At 36.1% G+C, this 14,344-nt stretch overlaps 1 protein-coding gene and 1 pseudogene across 6 annotated transcripts in view; one reads left to right on the top strand and one right to left on the bottom strand.

The window, feature by feature from the left end:
• Window positions 1-3,421: 3,421 nt before the first annotated feature.
• The window catches only part of KLHL2 (kelch like family member 2), a 78,037-nt gene continuing 67,114 nt past the window's right edge, over window positions 3,422-14,344 (bottom strand). For 2 of the 6 annotated variants that reach the window (XM_039876307.1, XM_039876311.1), the window contains 7 exons: window positions 14,091-14,208; window positions 11,377-11,574; window positions 10,891-10,992; window positions 9,279-9,407; window positions 8,110-8,250; window positions 5,542-5,685; window positions 3,422-4,553 (listed from right to left, as the gene is read on the bottom strand). In XM_039876307.1, the coding sequence (XP_039732241.1) occupies window positions 4,525-4,553; window positions 5,542-5,685; window positions 8,110-8,250; window positions 9,279-9,407; window positions 10,891-10,992; window positions 11,377-11,574; window positions 14,091-14,208 (861 nt within the window). In that variant the 3' untranslated portion in view covers window positions 3,422-4,524. The remainder of the gene's footprint in view (window positions 4,554-5,541; window positions 5,686-8,109; window positions 8,251-9,278; window positions 9,408-10,890; window positions 10,993-11,376; window positions 11,575-14,090; window positions 14,209-14,344) is intronic. The other 4 variants (XM_039876308.1, XM_039876310.1, XM_039876309.1 and 1 more) reach the window with 2 other exon arrangements.
• LOC120613682 (uncharacterized) lies at window positions 9,940-10,058 on the top strand (annotated as a pseudogene).

Here is a 14,344-nt window from a genome sequence, read left to right as displayed (position 1 = left end):
TTTAGATCGTTCTTGTTTTCCCAGCTCAAGCATCCGTTAGTAAACCGCTTTATATGGAAGATGGAGAATTTCAAATGCAGCATATCACCTGCGACAATTCAGAGAGTTTCCATTATCCCCATTTTGCAGATGAGAAAACTAGAGGCTCAGATTTAGAAAACGATTTAAGGGATGGCAAGTGGCCGCTGTGCGGGGATGTAAGACCTTAACCTAACCTGTGCCTGGGTGTTGGCGATCCCTGTGCAGGAAAGTGAGCACCATGGAACGGGGGCACAGGGTTGTCACACTTACCTTCGTCTACAGCTCTAGTCTTAGCCCAGCTGTCTTTCACTAAGATACCGTGTACTAGATAGAGTATAATAATAGTATGTACTGATAGTATAATCACGAATTTAAACTTTCACGTGTGTCCCTTTGTAAAATATGCACAAGGGCACCATTTGGACTAGCTGAAGGCACTTTCTATACAATAGTTTCTGACAACAGGATGCTGTCGTTTCTCTCACAGTATGCTCAAACTGACTTTTCTGCCTGAGATAACCACCTCCTCCCCTACGCATCTGCCTGAGGAAGCACCCTCTTGAGACCTAAAGGTCTCTCTTTAGGTCCAGCGATCTCTACCCACTCTTCCGTCTCATATGTCTGACACTCGCATTCCAAGGTATCACAACTGAGAGGTCACATCAAGTGAAGAGAAATGGAACCTGTCCCTTGGGGAGTCAGAGTCAGAGCTCTGTCTTTAGGAGGCCTGTGCACATGAAAGGTGATTGGAAGGTGAATGGTGTCCTGGAGTGGATGCTGTGGTGCACAGCCTAGGTCCCTGTCTTGAGGATGGAAGCAGGTGTTCAACTGAGTGTTGGCAAAGAGAGCCACCTCTCCCCACGAGCACACCCCCTTCCCAGAAGCAGCCTAGGTCCTGTGACTGGTTGGTGCAGGAGTACCAAGGCTCAGGCCCTCACCCCAACATAGGACTACTTTGGCTGGCCTGCCCAACTCCACAGCTTCGCCTTCTGTTGGCTGAGGTTGTGAGTGTGACTGCATGACAGCCTTTTCCCTCTGCCCAGACCAGCTGCCCTCTGTCAAGTAGTGTTAAGAGCATGCACTATGGGGTCAGACTTACCAGGCTTTATCACTTATTAGCAGTGTGTTCTTGGATAAGTTACTTTTCAAAGTCTTATCTAGTACTTCTGTAAAACGGATATTATAATATCTACATCTCAAAGTGTTATGATGATTTAAATGAGAGCATGTATGTAAGGCCTTTGCACTGTATCTGGTATACAGGAAGTTCTCAGTAAATGCTAGTTATTATTTCTGACTTAGAATCCCACTATGGTAGATATGTTTTCTAAATCACAGCAGGCTTATGTTATGGAAGGATCCAGTTATTTCAAACCTGAAAAGAAATAGATATGGCAGCTTAACTCACTCATTTCCCTACAGTGAAGAAATGAAAAATTCAGAGAAGAGCAACAATAGCCATAGTTTACTGAGGGCCTCTGTATTTCAAGCACATTAATATGTCCTATCTTTCAAACTCCACAATAACCTTGTATGTGACATAGACACTTCTGTTGCTATTTTGTCTAAGAGTCAGAGGTTATGTTACATTTAAAGTCACAGAGAGCAACGGATAGAGTGAATGAGCTGTCTGATTCTTATGCCCATAGGCTTTCCAGTAAATCACACTGTTTTTTTCCCTTAGAATCATGAGCCAAGGTTAGAACCCTAGACTCGATTCAAAGTGTGATTCCACTCCCCATGTAGCCTCCTCTCCTAAATGAGGTGCTGGCAGCCATACAGGTCAGTAGGAGGCAATTTGTAGAACACCAAACTGAAACAAAAGGCAGGCTTATTAGCATATCACTACACATAGCATAAAGATTATGCTTTGTACCTAATAAGTCTCAACTCATTATCAGCTGAGATGATAAATACCTGGGTCCTCATCCTATCTATAATGGAAAATAAATACCAAGGATCACATGCCAGAGTCCATAAAAAATGTGAAGGAGCTGAAAGTATCCTGGCAGTATACACACAATCCACCTTAACCCTCTCCATCACTGCTGTCAACCAAAAAAGCACAGATCCAAGAGACAGCAGGCAGCAGAGTTGCTTCACAGTGCAGGTACATGGATCTAGCTTTGAACTTTGCTCTAACGTGGTACTGTTTCCTAGGCAGGACTTCTAAGACAACTTTCTCCCTTTACTTCTGACCTCTTTTTGTACAATAGAACAAGCCAGAACACTTTTGTAATACCTTAAAAAAACGTTTCAAACTGGAAAGACAAAAGCTGGTTGGGAGGAGGGGGCAAATTCAAAGCCCCTGAAATCATAGTTATGAATACAGCTGACAAACCTTGGCAAACTATTGTATTGTACAGCTATTAAAGCTTCGAAGAAAGAATGTAAAGACAAGGATGTATTTGACATGCTAAGTATTTAAGACTCTGTTACCCTGATAGATTATACTTTAAGAAAAGCTTAAAAATTTGTTAGATCTTTGACAGATTTGTGGAGTTTCATGGAACATCAGTGTTTGGAAGTGATCAGAAAAGATAACACCATACATTTTTCTTGGTGCCACTGTCAGAAACAGCCAGCAGTGCTCCAAGTTCATCAGACCCTCAACATGTTTGTTGATGATGGATGTGCTTGGAGCCACACTAAGGCAGAAATTCTTGTTTTTCATATGGCAAACATAGACTTTTTCTTTTTTCTAATAAATGTCATTATATTTTCACTTATAATGGAAAGTTCAACTAAGTAGTAAATATAGTTCTATGTTTCAATGTGAATACTCTATATTATACTCTATATTAAATAAATAGAAATTTTATCATAGGTAAAATTCTTCCTCTGGACTGTTCTGGCAACAGCACGTGCTAACCTTTTAAATCCCTCTCCTGAGCAACAGCCGCCATATCCCATTATCTCCTGCCCTGCCCTCCTCCCATTCTTTTGTGTCCAGCATCTCAGTTGTCCACCCCATTCCCCAACTCCCATTTCCTTAGTTCTTTTTTCTGTGGTATCAAAACCACCAATTTATTTCTCGGTTGCTTTAGAATAGAATTTTAGAATTTTTTCTTTGACTTACTTTTTTGGTCCAATGCTATTTGTTTTATCTTTATCTTTTATCCTGTCCATATTAAGGATGGAGGAATATAAAAACTTTAAATTTCACCAATCCTTAGGAAACTTTTCCTTGATGGCTGAGGTATTAACTTTTTCTTGGAGAACAATTTTCAATGACTTCAGTTATTGATTTAACAGACTTGCCTTAGAGGTTACTTTGGCAAAAATTAAAAATACTGATTTGTGAAGTTAGAAAAATGCAAATTTTACAAAAGAATAGAAAAATTGAACAGGCAACTTTCTTAATATCAAACTAAGTAGGTAAAAATCAAGGACAATGTAAAACAAATAATATACAAATTTTTATTCAAAGATAATTCAATAAAGACATGTTTTAGTCATTTTTTAAGTGAGATTAATTGAAGACCTCAGAAAAATTGTATCTGATCAGCGCACATGGCTACTTACAGAAAGTTCTCTCTTCTGTTAATAGCAGCTAAATTTATACACACAGAAAAAATTCTTAAGACCATGCAAATTCAGTTGAATTTCCGTACATTCATTGTATTCATCAAAAACCTGCAGTAATTTTCATGCCAAAGTGTTACTTTCAGAAAAAAAATTAAAAATATACACTGAAACATGACCAAGATTAAACCAAAGAAAATAATAAATAAGCTTAATTTATATTTTATTTAAAAAAGTTTGGCATCACACATAGTCAAGTGTGTTATACCATGTTCATTCCTCGGAAGTGGCATTTTAAAGTGTTAAGCATTGTTAAATATCAAAAAATACAACTCTGTTTTACAATGTAGTACTGGCATAATTCAAAGTACTGTGCCAATTATAAATAGTATAATCAAGTTTCAAACATCTTTTCAAACATTTAAAGGAAAGCATATAGACACACAGTTATATGCACACCATTTATTATACTCATGTAATCAAAGATATTTTATAAAAGCAAACAATTTTATCCCTCAACTATAGTTTGTATACTTACATAAATTTTAATACCTGTTCAAAGATTTTCAGTTCCTGTGTATACAGATTTTCAGGAGAAGGAATAAAGAAAGAGTAAAATTTAATTTTACAAGAACACATATTACTTTATCCTCCTTCACAGAATAATCCACAGTCATTCAAGGTTGATAACTAGTCTTTATGAAAGCAACTGTTCTCTAAAGACTACAGAATAAGTACTGTAGTCCAGGTTTCTTATTAAAATTCAGTCAGCTGCTGCTCATTGCAGAAAGAGCCTACATGGTGCTTCTACCAAAAATAATCTTCAGTATCTGAGGCCTATAAAGGCAGACGATCTTATCTTCTCCAGAGACTTAAAGTGCAGCTACAAGTGGAGAAGTGCTAGATTCGCAGTCACTTCAGAAATACTTGTTGAAGTCTGTTTCTCACGTATAAATATGCCAAAATCGTCCTTCAGGCTCATAATGGTTTATCAATAACTGTGACCCCTGAGCAAAAAAATGGAGAAATAAAAGAGAAGTCAAAGGCAGCATTCTGTATCTCAGAGAAAATACTGAATTGTTTGTTTGATTACTCAAGCTTCAGGGACTGAAAAAATCATGATGTTTCAAAAGTACTATCATTTTAATGTACATGACAGTGAACTCTGTTTAGTTATAGACCAAAATAACATGAGACTTAAACCAGAATTAAGGAAAAATAATTTTACTCAAGAAATACTAAAATCCACCTAATACTCAAAGGGGCACAAAGAAACTTTTGGGGGTGATGAGTATTTTCATTATGTTGATTGTGGTGCCAGTTTCATGGGTGTATACATATGTCTAACAAAACTGTGTAATTTAAATATATGCTATTCTATGTCAGTTATATCTCAATGAAGCTGTTAAAAAATATGCTACATTTTCAGCCATGTTATTCTGGGATCCTATTTTATATAGTTCTATTAGGTATTGTATTAGATGATACATAAACAATAGTTATGGTTAATTAGTATAAACTTTTTTTCTCCATTACTGGATCAATATTAGAATATTACTGAAACATTCTGATATTTAAAGCAATATAAATATCATCAGAATAACTGATATATAACATACAGTTTTAAAGACTCATCATTATAGTTATTAAAGAGTGTTACCATTTCTCTTACAGAGAATGGACCAAAATGATATTTTATAATTCAACCAGTACTATGCTTAAAGTAAGAAAAATTACCCCACTGCCTCACTATATACTATCACATGGAGCCCTGCCGGGGGAGGTGTTGTAGGGGTCATATTTATTGGATATCTGAGTAATTAAAGTCTTGCCAGGTTGTGATTCCACTCCACTGCATACAATGTTAGCCAAAAAGCAACTCTGAGAAAAGCCTTCTTCATATAACAGAAAACCACTTTTAATGCAAATAGCATAATGATATAATCTTTTTTATAGTGTTAATAGAAGCCTGTAAGAAAATTAGACAATTATTACCTGCATAACTTCTCCCTGTGCTCATACAAGATGACACCACTGTCCATTTATCAGTTGTTGGGTTATAATATTCTACTGATGCCAAGTTACAGGAACCATCATCTCCTCCAACCACATATAACAGACCATTAACTGCACAAACGCCTTTAAAAATTTACACAGAGAAAAAAAACAATTATTTTTAAAAATGTGGATGAATATAAATATCCCTACACATGTTTGGTGAGGTGATCCAGAGATACTTAATTCCTTAAAGGAGGCAAGAAGAGAAGATGAATAGGGAAGAATTCATACAGTGAAAGTCTGATTCCACTTCTAAGCTCCTACTCGTGTCATTTACGCAGTAGTTGCTTTATATATGCACGACTTCATTTAATCTTCACAATAACCCTACTTTATAGATTAGAAACTATTTTCATCCTCATTTAAAAAAAATAAAAACTTAAAGGTCAAAGAAGTTTAGTAACTCTGCTAAAGTCAGCTTCTTAGGGAATCCTAAAGAAAAAAATATATATGTGTAGAAGATAAAAATGATTTTGAATTTTAATTATTATACTGACTGGTTAACTTAACTCCTTTAAAAGGAGAGAAATATTATTTATTTCATTATTAGAGTAACATAGGTTTTTTTTTTTTTTTTGCAAATATTCGAAACATCTAGAAAAGTATAAAGAAAAAAAGATCACCTCTAATCCTGTATCACTGGAATTGTGATCTCTACTCTTGCTGACTCTTTTCCTAAGCATATATATTCAAATACTTCTTTTTTAACCCCAAAGTAGCTCATACTACACATGCTACTTTATTACTAACTCACTCCCACCAAACAATATACCTTGGATATTTTCCCAAAGTAATACATATAGATCTATATGACTGCACAATAGTCCATATATGATACCATAATTTATTAATTGTCTTTGATGAATATCAAAGTTGTTTCTACTAATGGCTATTATTTTCAGTATTTTTGCTCTTATCAATGATGTTACAATGAACAAGGATCCCCCTTGCATACTTTTGCATACTTGTGTAACTATTTTCTTAATCTAAATTTTTACAAAGAAAATTGCTAAGAGATAAACACCTTTTAAAAGCTCTTTATTTCAATTTTTTTAAAAAAGCATATTAAATCATTTTAAATAAGATTCAGAGCTATTATGAACTGGTACTAGAGGGTTTCAAAAAATGCTGCCCATACACTGGTCTGCATAGTTTCATAGACGGTTTTGCTAACATAATTAACAGACGTTTGCAGATTTTTAACACAGCAGAATAATGAGCCCAACTCTATGCACGACATTTAAAAGTGTCCCAGCAATAGTATCTTCTGTGTGAATGGAGTGGATCTTCTCTTCTCAAACTCGATTGTGTTACTAATCTAGTTTCTTGGCAGGAAACAATTTCATAACATTTTAAAGTAGTTCAAATACTTGAAAGGCAAGATGAGGACAATTATAACTCTACATATACAAATGACTTTATTCTTCTGGCTAGCAGAAATGAGCTAATTATGATTTGAAAACAATAAAACACAGGTAGAGAAAAAAATATTCCAATCTTTAGAAAAACAATAATGAAAGTTCAAATTGCAAATATATTTCCTAATCCAGGAAGGCACATGCACATATTATTGTGACTTTTCTAACTTAATATGTACTAAGTCAAGCACTTATTTTACATGGGGCCCAGAATTGTAGATCTTAATATGATTCTGGAACTATCTATAGCTGAGAGGTTTTCAGTACCTCACCAAATACAACTGCCTGAATGACGTGCAAGTTCAAGTAGAATTATAAATTCTGTTCTGTTGCTGACAGTCCTTTGCAGTCCCACGTATTTAGTTTCCCATAGTAATCACATTTAAATTAAAGAGAAATTAATTAAGAGGAGCATTTGGGGTAGGGCATGCATCTTACAACATCACCCAACAGTGTATAGTGAGTTTGAGAATCATCAAGAACTTATCTGGATGTGGGAAATGGCATGGATATAATGGCATTTTAAAGAAGACTAGCATTTACAAAAAGACTATCTAGCTATTCTAAATCAATTTTCCATTTCTATTTCCCTTGTATGGATCTTCTTTTAAAGCAGTTAGTTTCCTAACCTTAAAGACCTCAGCTTTCTTAAATTATTATTATTTGTTGTCCAGATTCAGATAAACAACTAGTTTTTTATGTGATATAAATATTTACTCAACTAGACTAAATCACCGGAGAACTGTCATTTCTAATACATGATACATGGTAGGCACTCAAAAACTTTTATGGTAAGGATGAATGAATTCAAGTATCAAATAAAGAGAGCTCTTCATCTAATTTAGTCTCTATATTCATCACCATAAATAGCCACTAGTAGAAATTGTACGTTAACTGAAGTGTCACAACAACCTGCTATGTTCCAGACACTATACTAGGCATTCACTATATAGATTATTACATAAGATTATGCCTTTAAAGAGCTAGTCTGTTAGGGAACCCAGATCAGTAAAAGAATAATAGAAATACACAGTGATACTAGTAAAATTGTAAATACATCTCATAAATTTCATAATTGTACAGATACCTGCATTTCTTCTGCACATGTTCATATCTGCAACCTGTCTCCATGTATTGGTGGTAGGATCATAGACTTCAACACTTTTTCGTACTAAAGGGCCATCATGACCCCCTACAGCATACAATAAGTTGTTTAACACACCAACACCTATAAAACACAAAGAACCAAACTATAGTAAGTAGAGTAAAAGGGACAAGAAATTTATAACATATTAAGAGTTTATTCAAATGACTTGTAGCTAAAACTTTTGAAATTATCATTCATAGAAAACAACCTAAGAAATGGACATGTATGGAATGAACGAATGAGAATCTCAATAAGAACTATTATTCTTAAAAAAAAGACATGTCAAATAGAATAAAGATAACATGTAGGTGAAACACAGAGAGGGCAATCCTTTAACATAATCCTTTTGAAAACAACTTTCATGATAAAAGCAAACCAGTATAGTGGAGGAGTCTGTTCCACTGCCAGACGCTCCTGCCAGATCCAACTAGATCCGGATTAGAAAGAGATAATTTCCTATAAATCCTCTCAGAGACCATCCACTCTTCCCTTCTGCCCCATTCTGGTTCCTGACACATGCCTTTTCCTGCCTACCCACCCCGAGCAAGCCATAAGGCATTCTCTTCTTAAGTGTGGCGGATCACGCCCCAGCACCCTGTCCATATACTCCCTGTCCTATATAACCAACCCCTTAGCACCTGCCACATGGCAGGGAGGATATCTATGTCCTCTTACTGTGGCCCCAGACACACCTCGTATGTAAGTTCCCTTAATAAACTCACATGTAATGCTGGAGTCATTAGCCCCGTTGGTCCCTCGGACCCAGGAAATGTTACATAAGAAGTATTAAAGCCCCAAATGTGTAAGAAATGGATATGAAGAGACTAGATTAAGCAAGTTAAGCACTAAAATAAAAAAAATTAAAATGCCAAACAATTAAATGAAACAGAGAAGCTTTTAATATAGCACTTAGAAATTTTGCAAAGTGCAATTTAAGTGCAGCTACCTACTACCAGCTACCTGCATAATTCAAAAACATTTTAACAGTGTCATCAGAATCAGTATATGTATTTTCTGAAAACATAAAGAGATGTCAATGAATCATTTCACTTGTTTAATTCTTTTCCATCATTTTTGTGCTTCTATTGCTAAATGAGGTTCCTATTCACCTGCTCCACTCCGTCTGGTACTCATTTCCGCTATATAGGTCCACTCGTTTGTTGTAGCATTATAGCATTCTACTGTACTCAGACACTGACGTGAAGCTCCATCATAACCCCCTACAGCATAGAGCAAACCTAAACATGGAATCACAAGAAAAGTCAGGTTCATAAAAAGCTATTGTTTCAAGTCAAAATATATTTTCCTTCATGGTAGCAGAGTTTCCCCTTAAAATGTTACTGATTTTTATAAAGTATTAAGATCTTGCCCAGTGTTGATGGGTGGAGTTACCAAATCACATTATGAAGATCCGTGGAGTATACACGGTATATGTGATGGTATTAATTTAACATTTTCATCAATAATATGACTGACAGACCAGAAAGTATATCATTATATCTTTGAATAACACTATTTAGTAAGTAAACATCTGAAAAACAGAATTAAACATCAAAGTTACTTCAGTAAATTAAAAAAAAAAAATTTAAAAAAAAAACTAACTAAATCAAGAGTTAGTACCAGTGTACAGTAAAATATTATTTGGCAATAAAAAGAAATGAAGTACTAGTAAATGCTACAGCATGAATGAACCCTAAAAAGATTATGGTAAGTCAAAGAAGCTAGTCACAAAGGACCACATACTGTATGATTTCATTAATATGAAATGTCGTCTACGGCCATGCCACCCTGAATAAGCCCGATCCCGTCTGATCTCGGAAGCTATGCAGGGTTGGGCCTGGTTAGTACTTGGATAGGAGACCATCTAGGAATACCAGGTGCTGTAGGTGTAAAAACTAAAAAATAAGGGATTGTAAGCTGACAAGGTCCTTGCAATCTCTGAGGTGAACCAAGAGTTGCCTCGCCTAAAAAAATTAAAATAAAATAAAATAAAAAATGTCCAGAAATGAGAAATTTATATAGAAACAGAAAGTAGAGTAGTGGTTGCTGAGGGCTGGGGAGGTGACAGCTAAGGGGAGTAGGGCTGCTTTCTGGGGTAATAAAAATGTTCTAAAGTGATGGATGCACACTGAATTGTATACTTAAAATGGATGAACTGCATCGTATGTAATTTATCTCTCAATAAAACTAGCACAGAGAATTATACCCACAGTGGAGAGGGCATAGCAACTCACAAATTTACCCAAGCAAAAAAAAACAACAACAACAACATGAATAATACTTATAGCCTTGGGGGACAAAGTAGAATATAAATAAGTAATTGTGACAACCCATCCCTTAAATGTTAAACTGCCCTTCTCCAGATATAAAATTTTACATATATACCGTATGATTTGTTCTCCAAACAACTGTGTTAATATCAGTTAACAGTTTTATATAAGTTACACAGAGAGAGATAATGAGAAAGGAAGAAAGAAGATACAGGGAGAGAAGGAGGAAGAGAGAGAGAGAAGAGGAGGCAGGCGGCTAGAGTGTGAGAGGAAAGGCCTTGCACAGCTTGGTTTACACAGACGAGCTAATTTTAAAAAGAGAATAATTTAAAATTTACAGTAACTGCTACTTTCCCTTTTTAAATGATCATTTGCTTGCCCGTTTAGATTATCAGAAAAACCACTCTTAACGATCAAGAAATGTTCACCAGCAGGAAGCGTCAGCACCTACCTCCCACGACGCCGACACCCACACTGCTCCTCCTCGTGTTCATAGGCGCCACGTGGAACCACTCGTTAGACTTTATGTTATATGCTTCCACAGACGATAAACCTATAATAAAGGACAGTGCTCTTCATTTCCTCCTCTGGAAAAGAACTGAGGTAACTGTTCCCTTACATATATTATTAGGGCTAAAATTAAAAGAGAAAAATATGGAATGTAAACATATCGATTAAGTGATAAATAGGAATAACTTCTTTTTCAGAGAGCTCCTACCCAAACTACTGACATTTAATAGCTTCTTAAATTTGGTAAGATAACTGAAACTGATGCCTAAGAAACTTTATATACTTACCACTCTTAAAGGAATTCTTGATGGAATTTTTAAATCTATCTTTATAATACCTGTTAAAACACTCAGATATCTCATCGCGCCATGATTTGTTCTATAAGTTACTGCTAACAGCAATGTGGAAGAGATGAAAAGAAATTTACCTGTACTCCCGTCAAAGCCTCCCACAGCATATAACAACCCATTTAACACAGCAGCCCCCAAAGTGCTTCTCCGGTCTCGCATGTTAGCAACGCTGGTCCACTGATCTTTCACCGGGTCGTAGGAATCTACAGTACGGACTCTTAAGGAACCGTTAAAGCCACCGACAGCAAAAACCAGCCCGGCCATGTAGACCATCCCTGTGAAAGAAATACAGCAGTTAAGGACAAACAGGCCACGAAACTACCACCACTGTCTAAAGACTGCTTTACAAATGTCTACAGCTGTAGTCAGAATGTAAGTTATTTTTAGGAGAATCCTGAATGAATAAGTTCGAAGAAACACTATTCATTAGCAAGAATATATAACGACTAAAGTGTCCTCCTTTCTAAGATTATTAAAAAATGCAATGGCATGCACTTAGGTACTATTTTGACTCTTGGCTTTCTCAAAGACTTCTTTATTTATAGATTTTTAAAGAGCCAATATTTTCCAACTCCTTGAACCCAGGTACATCTCTCATGGCTTTCAATTTTAGATCTTCTACTCTAAATTTTTATTTAATTTGCATAACATGCTTCCAGTTATTCTGTTAGTGGGCTAAATCAGGTGCTGGCAAACTACAGACTATTTTTATGAAATCCATGAACTAAAAATAGTTTTTGCATTTTTAAGTGGTTGAAAACCAATCAAAAGAATGTTCTATGACATGTAAGAAATTATATGAAATTCAAATTTCAGCATCCTAAATAAAGTTTTATTGGAACACAGCCCCACTCATTCATCTGTGTAGTGTCTATGACTGCTTTTGCATTATACTGGCACCTGAGTAGTTGTGACAGAGTTCATATAACCCACAAAACCTAAAATACTTACTTTTCTGGGTTTTTTCATGCTGTTCTCATCTGAAAAGGTCCTCTCACCATCCACTCTGCTTTCTTTAAGTTTCAGGCCCCAGTGAAAGTAATACTTCCTCTCTGAGGCCACCCTTGAACTACTTTAACCTAAAAGAATTACCGATAGCTCCTGACCCCCTATAGCAAATATACCCATTTTAAAGTTAATAGATCTTATACAGTCTGCCATGTCATTGCTTTAAATTGTTCAAGTTTCTGTTGTTCTTAAATTTTGTAATGTTTATGTTACTGGCACAGCTGAGATCAGGAACTGTGCCTCAGTTCTCTGAATCCTAGCAGGGAGAACAAGAATCACCAGCTCTAAGGGTTTGACTAGCTCAATGTTTCATACGATGTCATCAGGCAAGGCGTGCGTCACTACCCTCCTCTGTCTTACCCTCTGGTGCTTTTTCCCCAGCCCCTGGAATATGCATGGATGGGCAGTCCTTCATGAGGCATCAAGAATGCAGGGCAACTGACAGCTTTGTATTTTACTGTTAGTGGAAGTAATAACTGGTATGTCCTCTTAGAATACCCTTTGAATCAGTAATTCCAGTTCTAGAGTTTTATCCCACTGTATTAGCATAGGTACACAGTGATGTATGTATACGGAATTCATTGGAGCACTGTTTATAACATAATATTAAAAACAATTTTAATGTTTAATTAAAAACTAGAAAAACTTAGACTTCATCCAGCACCCCCCAAAAATGTTAGACAGCTCCTAATGAATGAGGTTAACTCTATGCTGATGTGTAACAATCTCCAAGATGCATTGTTGAAGTACTGCCATGTTAGAAATGTCCCATTACAGTTAGACCTCATTTTGCTATGGGAGCTATGAATAATGGATCCAAGTCTGAGTCCTAGGAAGAATCCTTAGAGTTTGCAACTGCCTTTTCTGATTGCAGTTTTGGCTAAATAAGGTCTATTTTAACCAATGTTTATAAAATGGATGCCTGGAAGAAGGCAACTGTGGTTCATAGGTAAGTCAGGAATCTCTGAGAACTAAAGGTCCTGACCTAAAGCATTCCTTCTCAACACTTCATCAAAGGTAATTAAGAAAAGCAACAAATGAACAGGACACACAAACAGAGACATATGGAGATAAACTACAGACTACTGGTTACCACAGGGTAGGGGTGGGGAGGAGGGGAGAAGTAGATGGGTAAAGGGGGTCAAATATAGGGGGGTAGGGGAAGGGTGAAGTGGGTAAAGGGGATCGAATATATGGTAGCTGAAGGAAACTGGACTTTGGGTGGTAAACACACAATAGAATATACAGATGTCAAATTACAATGTACACCTGAAAATTATATAATTGTGTTAACCAATGTTAACCCAATATACTTAATAAAAATAAAAAAAATTTTTTAAAAAGACAACTGTTTTACTTAGAAAGTGTTTTACTAAGATAATGCTAATTTCTCTATTTTGTACCTAGTATACCTTTTAGGATTCTGTAAGCCAACTGTATTCTCGAAAATATTTATGCCAATGTTACCAATGTTACCCCAATGTTACCAATGTTACTCCAACAAACTTAATTTAAAAAATAAATAAATAAAAAATAAATTTAAAAAAAAGAAAGAAAATATCCGGTAAATTGTTAACTCCTCCGCCTTGTAGTAGAGCTTCAGAAAGATATGTAAGGATGAAGACAGAGTAGCTATTCCCATCAATGTCTTGTGAGACTCCTGAATCATTGTGTAACCATGTAGCCATTTTAATCAAAGCTTTTCTAATAAAGACTCTTCTAATTAATAAAACAAGACCTGAGACAGGAGCTTCCAATGACCCAGCAGCCGGGAACGGCTTACCTGCCCTGCATCTCCTGGAAGGCAACTCTGCTACCTGGTGCCACCGCTCTTCTTTAAAGTCATAGCATTCCACACTTCGGATAGCCTTTGGTGCTTGGCCCCCAACCACTACCATCAACTGGAAGGACAGAAATGTAAGCACTTGAACGAACCACCATTGCATTTTCAGGGATTTAAAATGTCTTACAAAGACACTGATGTGGAGAGTGTTAGGATGAAGATGGCAGGGCGAGCTGGGGGAAAACAACCACCTG

Source organism: Pteropus medius, unplaced genomic scaffold (assembly GCF_902729225.1).
Source record: "Pteropus medius unplaced genomic scaffold, Ma_sr-lr_union100, whole genome shotgun sequence".
In the NCBI taxonomy this organism is placed as follows: Eukaryota; Metazoa; Chordata; class Mammalia; order Chiroptera; family Pteropodidae; genus Pteropus; species Pteropus medius.
Note: the sequence above shows the minus strand (reverse complement) of the source record. Positions and strands in the feature narration are given on the sequence as shown.